The sequence below is a fragment of the Rana temporaria genome, chromosome 5, assembly GCF_905171775.1.
Source record: "Rana temporaria chromosome 5, aRanTem1.1, whole genome shotgun sequence".
NCBI lineage: Eukaryota > Metazoa > Chordata > Amphibia > Anura > Ranidae > Rana > Rana temporaria.
The window spans coordinates 44,058,892-44,074,705 of NC_053493.1; the positions used below are offsets into that span (position 1 = coordinate 44,058,892).

A 15,814-nucleotide genomic window follows, 5' to 3' on the forward strand; every position below is an offset into this window, starting at 1 on the left:
AAGTTATAGTACATGTGCTGTAAACCAGCGTGCCTCCAGGTTTCAACAACTCAACTGCCTAATGGGGGAAAAAGTGAAAGTGCTGAGAAAAGAACACAGCAATGAAAGGATCCGCACTGTCACTGAGGCACCGCACATTCTTTGTAACTGTGCAGTGCAACTTCATGTCCTACATAAGCTGCCATTGTACCTTAAAGCGGGGGTTCACCAAAAAAACAACATTTTTAACATTAGCTTGAGGCTTATTATGGGAAGCACAATCGGGTGTTTTTTTTTTTAAATCAATGCAGTACATACCTTTTTAGAGATAGATGTTCTCCGCGGCTTCTGGGTATGGTCTGCGGGACTGGGCGTTCTGATTGACAGGCTTCCGACCTTCGCATACAGCGCGTCACGAGTTGCCGAAAGTAGCCGAACGTCGGTGCGCAGGCGCCGTATAGAGCCACACCAACGTTCGGCTTCTTTCGGCAACGCGTGACGCGCTGTATGCGAAGGTCGGAAGCCTGTCAATCAAATAGGAACGCCCAGTCCCGCAGACCATACCCGGAAGCCGCGGAGAACATCTATCTCTAAAAAGGTATGTACTGCATTGATTTAAAAAAAAAAAACACCCGATTGTGCTTCCCATAATAAGCCTCAAGCTAATGTTAAAAAAAAAAAAATTTGGGTGAACCCCCGCTTTAAACAAACTGTAAAGTGTATCTACTGTCCAAACTTAATCCATAGCTCCCAAGTGTCCCTGATTTTGAGGGACTGTCCCTCTGCCATCCTTATTTGTCCCTCATTTTGGTCTGATCTATATAGTTGTACCTAAAATGTACTATTTATCTTTCAAAAAGTGTTTCCTAGTGCTAAACCTTCCATCCAATTTCTAAATTTCTGCATTTGTAAATTCCACAAGCCAGTAAAAAGAAATTGTAATGGTAAGAATTCTCCTTTAAGGGGGCGTGGCAGGGGGGTGTGTCCTTTGTTATTAATTTCTACATTGTGTTTCCATTATTTTTAGCCTACTGCTATTAATCTGAGTGATCCTGAAGTTTGTAAACTTACTTTGTGAAGATCCTCACACATTTACTTCCTTGAATTCTCACTGCTTGCAGGCAAGGTACCATGGGATATGTAGTCCTTAGAATTGGAAAGTAAACAGCAGAAGAGAAGCTGCAAAGCATGCTGGGAATCCAGGAAGTTGTGGAAAGAGATGGCCAGCAGACAGGCAGGACTCAACATGAAAGGAGATCTTTCAACTAAGCCTATACTGGGTTGTCAAAAATAAGTATTTTGTTGTATTGTTATTACAATGCTAATTTTATAAGATGAAAGTGTATGCTGTGACTTTAGAAACCACAAACCCCTTCCCAACAGCTTTATGCATGAATGTGGCAACACAGAAGTGTGCTGCCACAAACACCTTTTTTGTGCTGGCAATGGACTCATTGGGGTATTTCCAGCACAGCGATCATGCAGTCACTTCCAGCGCACAATCACCTAGCAACGATTGAGAGGCAGTAGGACAGGCTCCAAATCACCTGATCACTTTGACATCCAATCACATAAATCGAGGCACCACTCCGCAAAGAGATGAAGGTGCTGCAGTGCTTAATTCTGAAGGGCCAGGGAAAGTTGATGGTTGACTGCATTATTCTGCAGGAAGTCTGCATTGGGCTGAAAAATATCAATCCCTACTATACCGACTTCATTTTAAGGAGCATCTGTAACCGTGAAAGAAACAGGTTCACTCAACTCGGAAGACTTAGGACCTACTGTGATTGCAGGGTGTCATGGACCTGCCCCCTGAGAGGGTGTCGCCACAAAGCAATGCAGTCACAGTATATAAATGTTAAGAACGCGCCGATTACATCAAGTGAACACCACTCTCTGTATCATATAGGACTGCCCAGGGCCAGAAGCAGAAAAGGGAAGACATCTTGAAAATGTAATTATAAAGCATGGGACCTCAAGGAGGGAAGGAACTCCTCTCAGGAGGGTTTTAGCATGTCAGCCCTTGTCTTAAAGGGGTTTAAGGTGAAAAACCTTCTGTAGTGCTGCAGCCCCCCGTTTTACTAACCTGAACGCTGTCTTTCTCCAGCCAGGGATGAGCACACCATCTCTAGCTGGAGAATTGTTGGAGGAACAATGAAATGGACTTAGAAAAAGTCCATTTCATTGTTCCTCCAACAATTCTCCCCCTTTTTTTGCTATAATCTAGGACGCGGCACTGTATTACTGCGAGACACCCACAGCCCATCCTGTGGTTGGTGTACTCTCACATTTTGAAATTTAACCATCTCTAGCTGGTTTCTCGTGTCCCGATTGGATAGATCGATAGCACTGCAGTCATTGGCCCCCACTGCTGTCAATCAAATCCAATGATGCGGGCGCTGGGTCCTGCTTTCTGTGTGAATACATGCAAAAGCAGGGCTCGGGAGCGCCCGTACCGGTGTCCACCAAGGAGAGCGCTACTCCAAAATGGACACCCGATGTGGGAAGGAGCTACCAGCACCCTCAGGGGACCCCAGAAGAAGTGGATTGGGGCCACTCTGTGCAAAATAAACTGCACAGTGGAGGCAAGTATAACATGTTTGTTATTAAAAAAAAAAAACACAACACACACACGGGTTTACAACCCCTTTAACTCTAACCTACAGCAATTCCCAGTAAGTTGAACTCTTAGCAGTGCTCACTTGCCCTATTGGTGCCAAGGCCTCAAAGACCCAAGCTGAGATCTCACACAGATATCTCCACCACAAATAAGGGATTTATTGTATAAAACTTTTACATATTTTCTAATGACCTTTATTACATTCCTTGGTTTATTACCCCTTCCAATAACCCCCTGGATAATCAGTCATAACAAACAGAAAGTGCAATGCCTACCGGCAACATGCAGCCCACAAGTGTATTACTGGCTGTAAGATAAATCTGAAGCCCAAAAGACATTCCCTTCCATTTCACTAATCATATGGCAATTACTTCTACAGGGGCCCTTACCGTGCTTAAAAGTTTGCGCTGCAGAGGCTGATAAGAAGCGAGTTCTTTTAGGGATAGTGGACAAGCCATACTAGGCCTCAGCCCCATCCCGCTACAAGGAGCATCCAAGAGAATGCGGTCAAATGACTCTGGACAGAATGGAGGGCCAAGACCTGGAAAATGATTGTATAGCATTAAATAAAAACAACATAAAACTACTATATACTCTTCAATACAAGCATTAAAGGGTTTTAGCATAGTTCAAGTCTAAATGTTACCAGCTTCTTTTTCTTTGATATCGGGATAGATCATTACAGAGAAAGAAAATGCTAAGAGGTGGGATCTGCTACCATAATCACATGGGGAACCCCAGTGTCGTAATAAGTGTTAGCTGTTGAGCTGTGTATCTGATATACAGCCTAACAGCCAACACAACACAGCAAGCGGACAAAGCTGTATTGTAACATAAAGCCTTATGGCAAAATCTCCAGGCAAGCAAAATTCGCAACACATTCAGAAAAACAATTTGCTTAACCCAATTTTTTTTTTTATGTCACAATGTACAGTATAAAAATGTCCTATCATCTGTGCCCAGTCTTACCACACAGAGTTAATCCAGCTCTGATCAATCCTCTTTTATTGTTCAGTGAAATAAAATGGACTTACAGAAAAAAACCTTAGTCCGTTCCACCCCCTTGCTGTGAGTGACAGGTTATTTACATATCTCATGCACTAGCCTGAAGACAGGCATTATTTTTTAATTCCCACCCCTTTTTCTGAAGTCATGTGGTTACTTTTCTGGATTTTGACTGGATGTTACTGATCATAGCAGAATTTAGTGTAGGGAGGGGAGTGTAGAGGAGGGCGGGGTGTCTACTGACATCACGACTCTACCCACAGAGCTCCAGACAACAGACCCGCCCACAGAATCTGCAGTTTTTCAGTTTTTACAACAGACAGAGGGGAGACATTTGACAGGTAAGGATACATGCAGGAGGCATCTATATCCTTATAGATCAGCACTATGGCAGTAGTTTAGAAAGGATGAGAGTGGCTTTACATCCGCTTTAGCCACTTCAATATCGGCACTTTCATCACCTTCCTGCGCCCAGGCCATTTTTCAGCTTTTAGTGCTGTCACAATTTGAATAACATTTACTCAGTCATGCAACACTGTACCCAAATAAAAAAAATAACATTTTTTTTTTTTAGAAAGATAGAGCTTTCTTTTGGTGGTATTTAATCTGGGTTTTTTATTTTTTGCCAGTTTCTTTGTTTGTTAGAAAATGTTGTAAAATGAGCAATTTTTCTCCTTCGCTGATGTGCGCTGATGAGGCTGCACTGATGGGCAGCACTATTGGGCACTGACTGGCATCACAGATGGGCACTGGTAATCATTGATCTGTACAGGTCTCCCCTGTGAGGAAATGCCTCTGATCGGCTGTTAGTGTGAGGAGAGGAGAGCCAATAACCGGCATTTTTGTTTACATGTGATCAGTTGTGATTGGACACAGCCGACTACATAGGTAAAGAGTCTCGTCATCGGCTCTTTACCGAGATCGGGGATGCGCCGTGTCCCGGGGATATGGCATGTTACTGATCGCAGCCTTGTGCGCCCCCGAAACTTTCTACAGTGAGATGTTGCCAAACTTTAAAAAAGGATAAGCTCACCTTTTAACAAAAAATAATAAATGCAATTTTTTTTGCAGGTAAAAAAAAAAAAGTGCATTTACTACGTTTTGTTTTAGGAGCCTGGAAAGAATTGAACCAGTGATTAGCATATCACTGATGCCATGCAGGGCTCCTGCAGACTGTAATTGTGAGCTGTCTGCCCCACACATCGTATGGCCAGGCAGTTTTACACAAGAGCACCAGATGCAGCTGATTCTAATCTCTACATGTTTCACCAAACGATGGCTTCTTCAGGAGAACTTTTATCAGGTACTGCATATATAACCGGCATTTTTGTTTACATGTGATCAGTTGTGATTGGACACAGCCGACTACATAGGTAAAGAGTCTCGTCATCGGCTCTTTACCGAGATCGGGGATGCGCCGTGTCCCGGGGATATGGCATGTTACTGATCGCAGCCTTGTGCGCCCCCGAAACTTTCTACAGTGAGATGTTGCCAAACTTTAAAAAAGGATAAGCTCACCTTTTAACAAAAAATAATAAATGCAATTTTTTTTGCAGGTAAAAAAAAAAAAGTGCATTTACTACGTTTTGTTTTAGGAGCCTGGAAAGAATTGAACCAGTGATTAGCATATCACTGATGCCATGCAGGGCTCCTGCAGACTGTAATTGTGAGCTGTCTGCCCCACACATCGTATGGCCAGGCAGTTTTACACAAGAGCACCAGATGCAGCTGATTCTAATCTCTACATGTTTCACCAAACGATGGCTTCTTCAGGAGAACTTTTATCAGGTACTGCATATATAATCACCAAGTGTCAATGAATATTTTTCTTTAAAATCCCATAGATATTCGGCTCCAAAACTTTGGGGTAGACAGATATGGACATATGGTGAAATCAGAGGGAGGTATAAGGACACCCCTTATTGGCCCATCTGGATTATCAGCAATACAATCCTAATAGGGAAGCAGTCAATCCAAAAATTGCCAGCCATTTCCTTTTCCCAAACTAAAGAAAGGAAGGGAGAGGTAGTTTTCACTAGGATTTATCGCTGTTACATGTTATACCCTAAATATGGATGGAACATGTAACACATTCATAGAGGTGAACTTATCTTTTAAACAGGTCATTATGGAAAATACAGGAAAACACTGATCCCAAGAGCAACGGTCCTCCTCGCAGTGCCAATATCAAGGGTGCCTGCCTACGAGCACAGGCCAGTTTGGTTTGCAGGAACTCAAGTATCCTACACAGTGCCCTGACCTCAATCCTGTTAAACACCCAACAATTGGGATGAATTGGAATAAGGATTGCAAATTAGGTCTTCTCACCCAACATCAACACCTGATCTCTTTTTACTTGCTTTTGCTGAACGGGCACACCTTCTTACAGACACAAGCCAACTTGGATGAAGTCTTCCAGAAGAGCGAAGGCTTTTATAGCTGTAAGGGGATTGTGGATCACAGCTCCACATTATTGCCCATAAGTTTGTATTGGAATGCCCAGCAAGCTCATATAGCTACGATAGTCAGGTGTCTACAAACATCCATCTATATCAGGCATGTCCAAAGTCCGGCCGCGGGCCAATCGCGGCCCGCATTCCGGTTTTGAACGGCCCGCCTGGTTATCTGGACATATATATATCTCCCAGCAACGAGGCCACAAAAGATATACATCGGGCATCACTAAATGGTGGCTCGCGGGCCAAATCCTGCCCACCGCTAACATCATTGATTACATGGGAGGCGTGGCAGGTCTCTCCTTTACATCACATCACTCCCCCTTCCTCCCCACACACCTTATTCACACAAGCCTGGAAGCGCTGCAGGTTCAGACAAAGGGCGGGGCTTTTCAAGTTACAAAGCAGGTGATTGGTTGCTAGACAGTGGGGCAGTCCCAGCAACCAATCACCTGCCTTTAACTTGAAAAGTTCCGCCCTTTGTCTGGACCTGTCATGCCATGCGTGCTTCACGGCTTGTGTGATTAAGGTAGGGGAGCATGGGGAGGGGGAATGCTGCGTTGATGAAAGAGACAGTCTGTCTGACTGTAATATCGAGGGAGGACTGTGATGGAGTGGGGTTTGTGATGGAGTGGGGGGGGGGGGGGATCTGTGATGAAGTGGAGTCTGTAATGGGGGGGGGGGGCATCTGTGATGAATTGGGGTCTGATGGGGGGGATCTGTGATGAATTGGGGTCTGTAATGGGGGGGATCTGTGATGAATTGGGGTCTGTAATGGGGGGGGGGGGGTCTGTATCTGTGATGGAGTGGGGATCTGCTTCACAGACCTTAATTTAAAATTTAATTTTTTTTATTAGACTTCCCTCTTAAAGGGAAGGGGTGCGTGTTATACGCCAATAAATAGGGTATATCCAAATAACACACAGAGCTCCTCTCTTTACTCACAATTCTTGTTGGGCAATGTTTTTTGAACGAACACACTTAGACCAAATTTTTATGGTTCAAAGAATGTCAAGCAAAATGGTCGGCCTTCACGCATGTTCACTTCATCAAATCTGGCCCTCTTTGAAAAAAGTTTGGACACCCCTGAGCTATTAAGTATAGATGTGACCACCACGCATCCCTTTCTATATGGCCAATTTAAGGACAATGCTCCACTTCTCAGTGACTTCTTACCTGGTTCCAGCCCCTTGGGCTCACGTAGCACAGCCTTGGTGCTGTTGAAGCAGTAGGCCTGGATACATTTGAGTTGTAGCAGTGAAGCATTATGCTTTATTTTCTCCACTTTGTTGGCTATCTTGTCCACAGCTATGACTTCTCCCTGGGAATGTAGACACTTAACAATTGTATTATTTATGTTTGATCAGTTTTGTTCAAGTTTTCAAAGGCGTACAGTAAAGAGGTACAAAAGCACAGCAAACATAGTGCAAGAATATGAATACAGAGGTGCAAAGCACTGTATAAGGCCTAGTACACACGATGAGGAAATCTGACGAAAACATAGCTTTCTAAGCAATCGTACGATAATCTGATCGTTAGTACACAGCTTTCAAGAGCCGATCAGGACAGCTCATGCGAAATAATCCGAAGGGAAAAACACATTTTTTTTTGTAAAATACCAGAATGAACGATTTTTGTTTAACCACTTCATTACCGCTCTATAGCTGAAAGACGACTACAATGCAGCTCTGTTGTTCCGGAAGGGGTATCCATGGACGTCGTCCTGGAACCGCGCGCCCTGGGGAGCATTTTGCGATCACTGTGTCCTTCGGACAAAGCTGAAAATATATTGCGGTAAAGGGCAAATCACAGCGGCCCATTACCATGTGATCAGCTGTGTCCAGTCACAGCTGATCACAATGTAAAAAGACTTGCTGGTTATCGGCAATACTTTCCTTGCACGCTGTCTGCCGTCTGCGTGAGGAAAGGAGAGCTGGTAACCGGCAAGTGACATGTACACAGATAATCAGGGCACTGATCAGTGCAGCCCAATCACTGCTGCCCATCAATGTTGCCTATCAGTGCAGCTTCATCATTGACAACATCAGTGTCACCTCATCAGCGCACATCAGTGAACGAGAAAAATTACTTCTTTGCAGAACTAAACTATTTCATTTTTTTTGTCTTTTTTGGTTTGTTTAGCAAAAAAAAAAAAAAAAAATCCCTGTGGTGATTAAATACCAAAAATAAAGCTCCATTTGTGTGGAGAAAAGAAAAAGATAAAAATGTCATATGGGTACAGTGTTGCATGACATGTACAAATTTCATTCAAAGTGCGACAGCGCTGAAAGCTGAAACTTGGCCTGGGCAGGAAGGAAGGGGGTGAAAGTGCTCGATATTGAAGTAGTTAATCAGTACAGCATTCGTTAGAAAAAAATTGAGTGATCAAGATCGCGCATGCTCGGAAACAAATACATTACAATACAATACATCACTTCCAAACCTCTTAATTTTTTGATAGGAGACTACCATGCAAAAATAACGGACGGTCATTCATCCAATATTCTAAACATATGTACGAGGCTTAAAGTGTTACTAAACCCACAACAGTAAAATCAGTCTGTATATTCAGCATAGCATGCGTGTTATACTCACTGTGTAACTTAAGGGGTTAATCCTCTGCATTGTGTAAAAATGCTGTTTGATCCTGTATGCATAGATCCTCCCCCTCCTGCACTGTCTATCTGGGAAAGGCAAGCTAACACAGGCAGGGTAGCCGACCTGCACATGCTCAGTTGTGTCTTTTTTGCTGGAGAGAACATGGACTACAAGGCAAACAAAATCCTGACCTGCAGCAAATGTTCGGGCCAGTTGGGTAATTTCACCTCATTCCTGTTTCCTGCCGATATACCAATGGTAGTTTTGTATGGGAGGTGTGGAGTCTTTTCCTTACCTCGTCATTCATAAGAGACGCAATGTGAGTGGTCTTTCCTTCAGGAGCTGCACACATATCCAACACCCGTTCCCCGGGCTGAGGGCTCAAAACATGGCTGACAACAGCAGACGGTAAATTCTAGAAGGTAAAAGCAAAGAGTTGATTACGGTACTTAATGTTGATTAATACTATATGATTTTGGAATGTGCCATAGTGGTACTCTATTGGTACTGTCATTTCTGTTTTTGGCCACTAGGTGGGGTTGTACGTTCTCTTCAATGAGCTGACATCTGTACATAGCTCTATGAGGATGGAAGCTGTGACTATTTATTTTTGTACATTTCAACTTTACATTCTTTTGTGAATGTTTATGAAACATTTATGCTTGAATGTGTTCAAATAAAACTTTCTTCTGATTAAAAAAAAAAAAAAAAAAAGATTACAAACAAGGATGGATGATGGTTTTCTCTTTGCGCTGTTGTTAAAGGCCAAGTTCACCTTTTGTAAAAAAAAAAAAAATATTGCACATCTTTTATTCAGGTAAGAAAATGTAGACAGCAATCACAAGTGCCCGGTAGTTGTAGTCTATTTATTCACAGGAAACTTTGAATGAATGACAGATGGGGACATGTGGGCGGGCCCCGCATAGCCGCGCTGTTTTCAAATTGTAACAACGGGTGCAGGGATAGGATCCCTCGCCTGCTGTCACAATGAGGGATAGGGTCAGGGTGCAAGCAGGTGCGCTTTGTTAACATGTTACATTTTGCACCCTAAATACGGGTGTAACATGTTACCAAAGGTGAACTTATCCTCTAAAGTTGTTTTTGTTACCCCCCTGCCCCATACCCTACCGGGTTTTATGGACATATGACTTGACTTGGAGGGAAATAAGTTTTCATTTTCTGTGAATTATGGGATTGTATTCACACCGCTCTCCACTAGCTGAGCAGGTGCCACCCATTCAGGAAAGCCACACATCCACATCTCCATGAATTATTTACAGTAGATTATATCTTGGGGATCTTTAGTTTAGGAACAGCTGTCGTCTATTTTACAATCTTGTAATTCATGTTCATTTTTTTATTTATTATGTACTATGTACACCATGCCTTTACATCCCAACAATCTTGTGTCACCAACTGTGTATGTTTTCAGGTAATGGTGCCCCCGAATTTTAACTTGTTTACTGGCATACTTGTAAAAACCAATAAAACAAAAACAACAAGGAAGACGGGTTCAGTGTAGTAAAAACCAGACTAAATGACAGTTTGTATTTGTCTGCCGATCAGCCCAACTCTGGGATTCCAGCCTTCTCACCTAATATTGTTTTTTCACCCTTATGCACGGCCGGTTTTCCCGACGGGAAAACTGAGGAAAGCTTTTGGCTGGGAATCCTAGCTGTGTGTATGCGCCTCGCAGTTTTTTCGACTGGAAAACTGCCCAAAAACCGCCGGACAAAAAAAAAAAAAAAAAAAAAAGAGAACCAGTTCTCTTATAGGAAAAACTGCGATGGAGCATACCATCGCAGTTTTCCCAGCACTGCCTATTCATGATTCCTGGGCACTCACTATGTCCGTGTCCTTGAACCGAGTCATAATAAAAAATAAATAAAAATAAAAACAAACATATGTGCTCACCTAGATACCTTCCTGCTGGCTCTAAGGCTCGAGAACTGAGTGATCAAAGACTGTTGATCACTGAGTTCTCAGTCTTCAGCGAGCAGAGAGCCAGTTACTGTCAGTCACCGCTCTGCCCCTCCAGTGCTGTGGAGGGAGCGGGAGCAACGGGCCCAGGCTCTCAGGAAGTGCGGCTGAGCAAGCGTCAGGGTGTATCCTAACAATAAAATCGGGATCTTTCCAGAGCCAGGATCAGCTAAATGATAGCGGCCTTTAAATTGTAGCTGAATACGGGTCATAGGAGTGAAAAATTAAATGCACTTCTGTGACCCGTTGGAGGAGTAAGGTCAAAAGAGCGTTAGCCATACTTCTCCTTTAATGCATTTTTCATGTATTCGCATTAAACTTGATTAAGCCAAAAACACACCTTTTTCCAAATAACATTGATTAAAAAATATAAGGAGCTGGGTGAGAAATTGTCAGCCAAACAGCTCCTATATCCAATCAGATGAAGCTGCTGTCTGGGTTATCTGACAGCTGGTGATGCCTGCTGTCATAATTCATCTATCCATACGGTGTAGGGTGGATGGAGGAATCTGTTCAGATTTCCATTGTTCAGCCCGCAAGCTGAAAGGAAGAAATCTATGGGTGTATGGCCATCTTAACCCTACACTAGCAGCAAGATACAAGCAAAAGGGGAGGCAGAGCAGAAACACGGCAGGTGAGCTGATCATAGCAGAATTTTACTAATCCTTCCCACACTACTCTTCATGCTGACATCTGTATCTCAGCCCAGTAAACAGTAACAACTACCTAACAGATAATAAGTGGGAAAACATGTCCAGTACCAAAAAGACAGAAAACCGAGACGGTGAAGAAGAATATCACAGTAAGTAGCATGAATATATTTTTGCAGAATGCTTGTCAATTTACTTAGTCATTTTGAAGTTTGCCTGGAGCGCAGCTTATCGCATTATTCCGATTGGTTATTCTAGGATACCGCACTCTGTGGGTCCTTCCTGCTCTTTGCAATGCTTTAGTGAATAAACCTGTCAGAGTTCTCATTCTGATTTACCTGCAAGAATATATATCCAGGCAGCATATTGTCAAAGGATGGACTGGAGTATACCGGTTCTGTCATTCTGATGCCTTTCCCCCTATAATAAAAGAAAAAGAGTTCATTCAGAAAGAGTGATAATTCACACTATATGCAATCAGAAAAACAAACAAGGCGCCTCTAAGTGCAGAAGTATAAAACTTTTAATTTCCCCTAAGAGCCGGTTCACACTGGGGCGACTTGCGATCCGACTTCATGTCGCCTCAAGTCATCCCAAGTCGTGCTGTAGAGAAAAACAATGGAAGTGAATGGGAGCAGTGTTAATATACACGACTCAAGGCGATCCGACTTCAGAAAAGGTTCCTGTACTACTTCAATCCGACTTGTAGGCGATTTGTACCCATTGATTTCAATGGAAGTCGCCTCAGAAGTCGGATCACTGTCTTAACTGAAGCTACTTTCCAGGAAGATAACATACATTTCTCAGGCAAACCCCTCCCTCTCCCAGAGCTGATGGTTGTTTTATTGGCCACTGGAATGTCTCCTGTCCTGGAGACGACTTCAAGTCGTGTTGTAAATCTCCCCAGACCGCCCTGTGGTTCATGCTCAAGTCGTGTTGGAGTTGCTTCTGAAAGTCGTGCTGGAAGTCGTGTCGCCCTAGTGTGAACCGAATCTAAAGGGTTTAAAAACACTTACAAGATAGTGGATAAAAACAGGCATGTAGCAGGTAAGTGCATCTAGGAGATGTTCCAGTGGCAGGGCAGTCCCAGTCTGTGATGGTAAAGCTTCCAGGGAAGTCCACGAGATAACAGCCGACTTGTGCTGTGAATATTCAGAGGACACAAAGTTGGAGCCTGGGGATGATGTCAGAGGAAGTGAGACAGAAAACAGCATGGAACACAAACAGGAAGTGGACAGGAAGTGTGTCATAGAGGCCACCTCTATGACACACTTCCTGTTCACTTCCTGTTTGTGTTCCATGCTGGTTTCTGTCTCACTTCCTCTGACGTCATCCCCAGGCTCCAGCAAGTCGGCTGTTATCTTGTGGACTTCCCTAGAAGCTTTACCATCACAGACTGGGACTGCCCTGCCACTGAAACATCTCCTGGATGCACTTACAAGATAGTGGATAAAAAGGGCATGTAGCAGGTAAGTGTTTTTAACCCTCTAGGGGATATTAAAAGTTTTATACTTCTGCACTTAGAGGCGCCTTGTTTGTTTTTCTGTTTCCATTAGAGATTGCTTGTCTTCCTGAGTGCTGCCTAAAGTGTGTGAAGATTTGCTACCCTCTCCAATACAGACTATCTGTCAGGATTCAAAAGCTTGGAGCGCCCTAGATATACACTTTTTTCTGGACACTATTAGATAGATTCAGGTAGAGTTAGGCCGGCTTATCAGTAGATAAGCCGGCCTAACTCAGAATCTACGCCGCCGTATGTTTAAGCGTATGCTCAAACAGAGATACGCTTAAATGGGTAGATTCAGGTACGGGTGCGCTCTTTTGCGGCGGCGTAGCCTAGCGCAGTGTTTCTCAACTCCAGTCCTCGGGGCGCACCAACAGGTCATGTTTTCAGGATTTCCCTCAGATCAAACTGCTGTGGTAATTACTAAGGCAGTGAAACTGATAAAATCACCTGTGCACAATAATGGAAAGCCTGAAAACAAGACCTGTTGGTGCGCCCCGAGGACTGGAGTTGAGAAACACTGGCCTAGCGTGTTTACACTACGCCGCCTTAAGTAAGAGAGGCAAGTACATGATTCACAAAGTACTTGCCTCCTTACTTAGGGCGGCGTAGTGTAAATGCGGCGGGCGTAAGGGCGCCTAATTCAAATGGGTTGAGGGGGGGCGTGTTTAATGGCAATGAGGCTTGACCTCACGTTTTTTAAGTTTTTTTGTCACTGCGCATGCGCCGGGCGACTACATTTCCCAGTGTGCATTGCGGCTAAGTACGCCGTACGGCCTATTGATTTTGACGTGGACGTAAACGATGTAAATACCGATTCGTGGATGACTTAAGCAAAGGACGTAAAAATTTCTAATTTTGCGGCGGGAACGGCGGCCATACTTGACATTACTATTCCACTAGAGCCTAGCTCTAACTTTACACGGCCTATCTCTTATGTAAACCGCGTAAAAGTACTGCGTCGGCCTGGCGTACGTACGTGAATCGGCATATCCCCTCATTTACATAATATACGCCGGCCGCAATGGAAGAACCATCTAGCGGCCATCAGAAAAATTGCAATCTAAGATAGGACGGCACAAGCCGTCCTATTTTAGATATGTTTAAGCGTATCTCTGTATCTCTGCATACTAGGGGTGCAACGGATCAAAAAAACTCACGGATCGGATCGATCCTCGGATCAGGAGTCACGGATCGGATCATTTTCGGATCAGCAATAAAATAAAAAAAAAGACAAATCTTGTTACACCCACCAGAGTTTTAGATTTCACAGTTATTCTCAACACAAAAACGGAGCTTATACCCTTAAATACAGTGTTTGGAAATCCGACGGACTGTTTATTGCTAATGTGACAGAACACCTCTGATTTTCACATTAAATTTAACATTTAAACAGTCCGTCGGATTTACAAATACTGTATTTAAGGGTATAAGCTCAATTTTGTGATGAACATAACTGAATCTAATACTCTGTTGGGTGTAATGAAAGATGTCCACTTGCCCCCATGTCCTCCCATTACAGATGCAGCTGTTAGGGGGCCTCTCCACAAATACCTCTGGCCCCTTATCTCCCTCTGTCTTGCTATTTGTCTGCTTCAGATTGAACATTTACAATGCTTACTACTATTGCAACGGATCTCCTACCTGCAGAAGCTCACTGTTCATGCTGTCTCCACTCTCCACATGGCTGCAGTGAGCACGCTGTGCGGGGAGGAGTGTCGCGCTGTGCGGGGAGGCGTGTCGCGCTGTGCATTGGGCTCTGGCAAGCACACAGGGGTGGAGCAAGATGGCCACCGCTCCAGAGCTAGGCCGAAGCCGGGGACTTTCCTACGGCCGAGGCTCCGGAGCGCTCCGCGGATCGCATGGTGTGCCGATCCGAACAGGGTGGCCCGTTCGGATCACGGATCGGTGACGATCCGTTGCACCCCTACTGCATACGCATAAACATACGGCAGCGTAGATTCTGAGTTAGGCCGGCTTATCTACTGATAAGCCGGCCAAACTCTACCTGAATCTACCTATATATGCAGTGACAGACATTTTACTGCATGGCAAAACAACCTATGCCTCCCATGCACACAGCAATGCAGCCTAGCGCTACATTTTATTGCAGCATACCAACCCGAATTGTACTGCAATATCAGGCAGAGCAGCGCATCGTGCCATCCAGCACTGCAGTGAATGAAGTGTATGTTTTGTACACTTCAAATAAAACTTGCATCAAAAAATTTAAATAAAAAAAGAAGGATAATGCGGTGCACTAAATCATGCACCACACTGGCAGCAGGCAAATCAGAGCGACTTGAGTGCTGAATTGCTCCAGCTGCTCTGCGATTTGACTGCGGACCAGTGGGAATTGGCCCTTAAAATTCATTAAGATGAAACTCTACCTTTAATTTTTCTTTTAAAGAGTAACTGCTCTTTTATGTCATCTATGTATCCCAACCTTTTTTATTTATTTATTTATTTTTTTGGATAGAATGGGGAAGAATTAGAACCTCTATTAGGTTTTACTGCAATCAGAGAATCCTTCACTTCATGGTCTGGTAAAAAGTTTGTCGCCAGGACAAGAAGCGAGAGAAATTCTCTCCAACAGTTGCACACGCGCTCGTTTTTCACGGCAAGAAAACTGCTGGCAGAGGTTTTTCGTCGAGAAAACTGTTGTGAATCTCGCGAAAAAGAAAAAAAAACCTGCTCTCTATTTTCTCGTCAGGAGTCTCAATTTTCTCGTCGTGATTCTCGAGAAAAACGTTTGTGTGCATGCTTTTCAGAGTCTTAAAAAAACGTGCATGCTCAGAATCAAGTATGAGATGGGAGCGCTCCTTCTGGCAAAACTAGCGTCTGTAATGGAGATAACACATTCGTCAGCATTCTGAACAGCAGAAAATGATCTGAAAGCACGAAGACTGAAAAGTGAGAATCGTCTCTCAAACGTTTACTAACACGCAATAACACGAGATTAGCAAAAGCAGCCCCAAGGGTGGCGCCAGTGGAATCAAACTTCCCCTTTATAGTGCCGTCG

General features: G+C 43.8%; 1 protein-coding gene across 1 annotated transcript in view; it reads right to left on the reverse strand.

Annotated features, from left to right (window-relative positions):
* NSUN6 (NOP2/Sun RNA methyltransferase 6) overlaps window positions 1-15,814 on the reverse strand; it is a 53,168-nt gene that overhangs the window by 4,980 nt on the left and 32,374 nt on the right. Inside the window, 5 exon segments of the mRNA XM_040352487.1 lie at window positions 1-58; window positions 2,989-3,140; window positions 7,237-7,381; window positions 8,954-9,073; window positions 11,627-11,708. The exon segment at window positions 1-58 is cut by the window's left edge and continues 68 nt beyond it. Coding sequence (XP_040208421.1) covers window positions 1-58; window positions 2,989-3,140; window positions 7,237-7,381; window positions 8,954-9,073; window positions 11,627-11,708 — 557 coding nt within the window.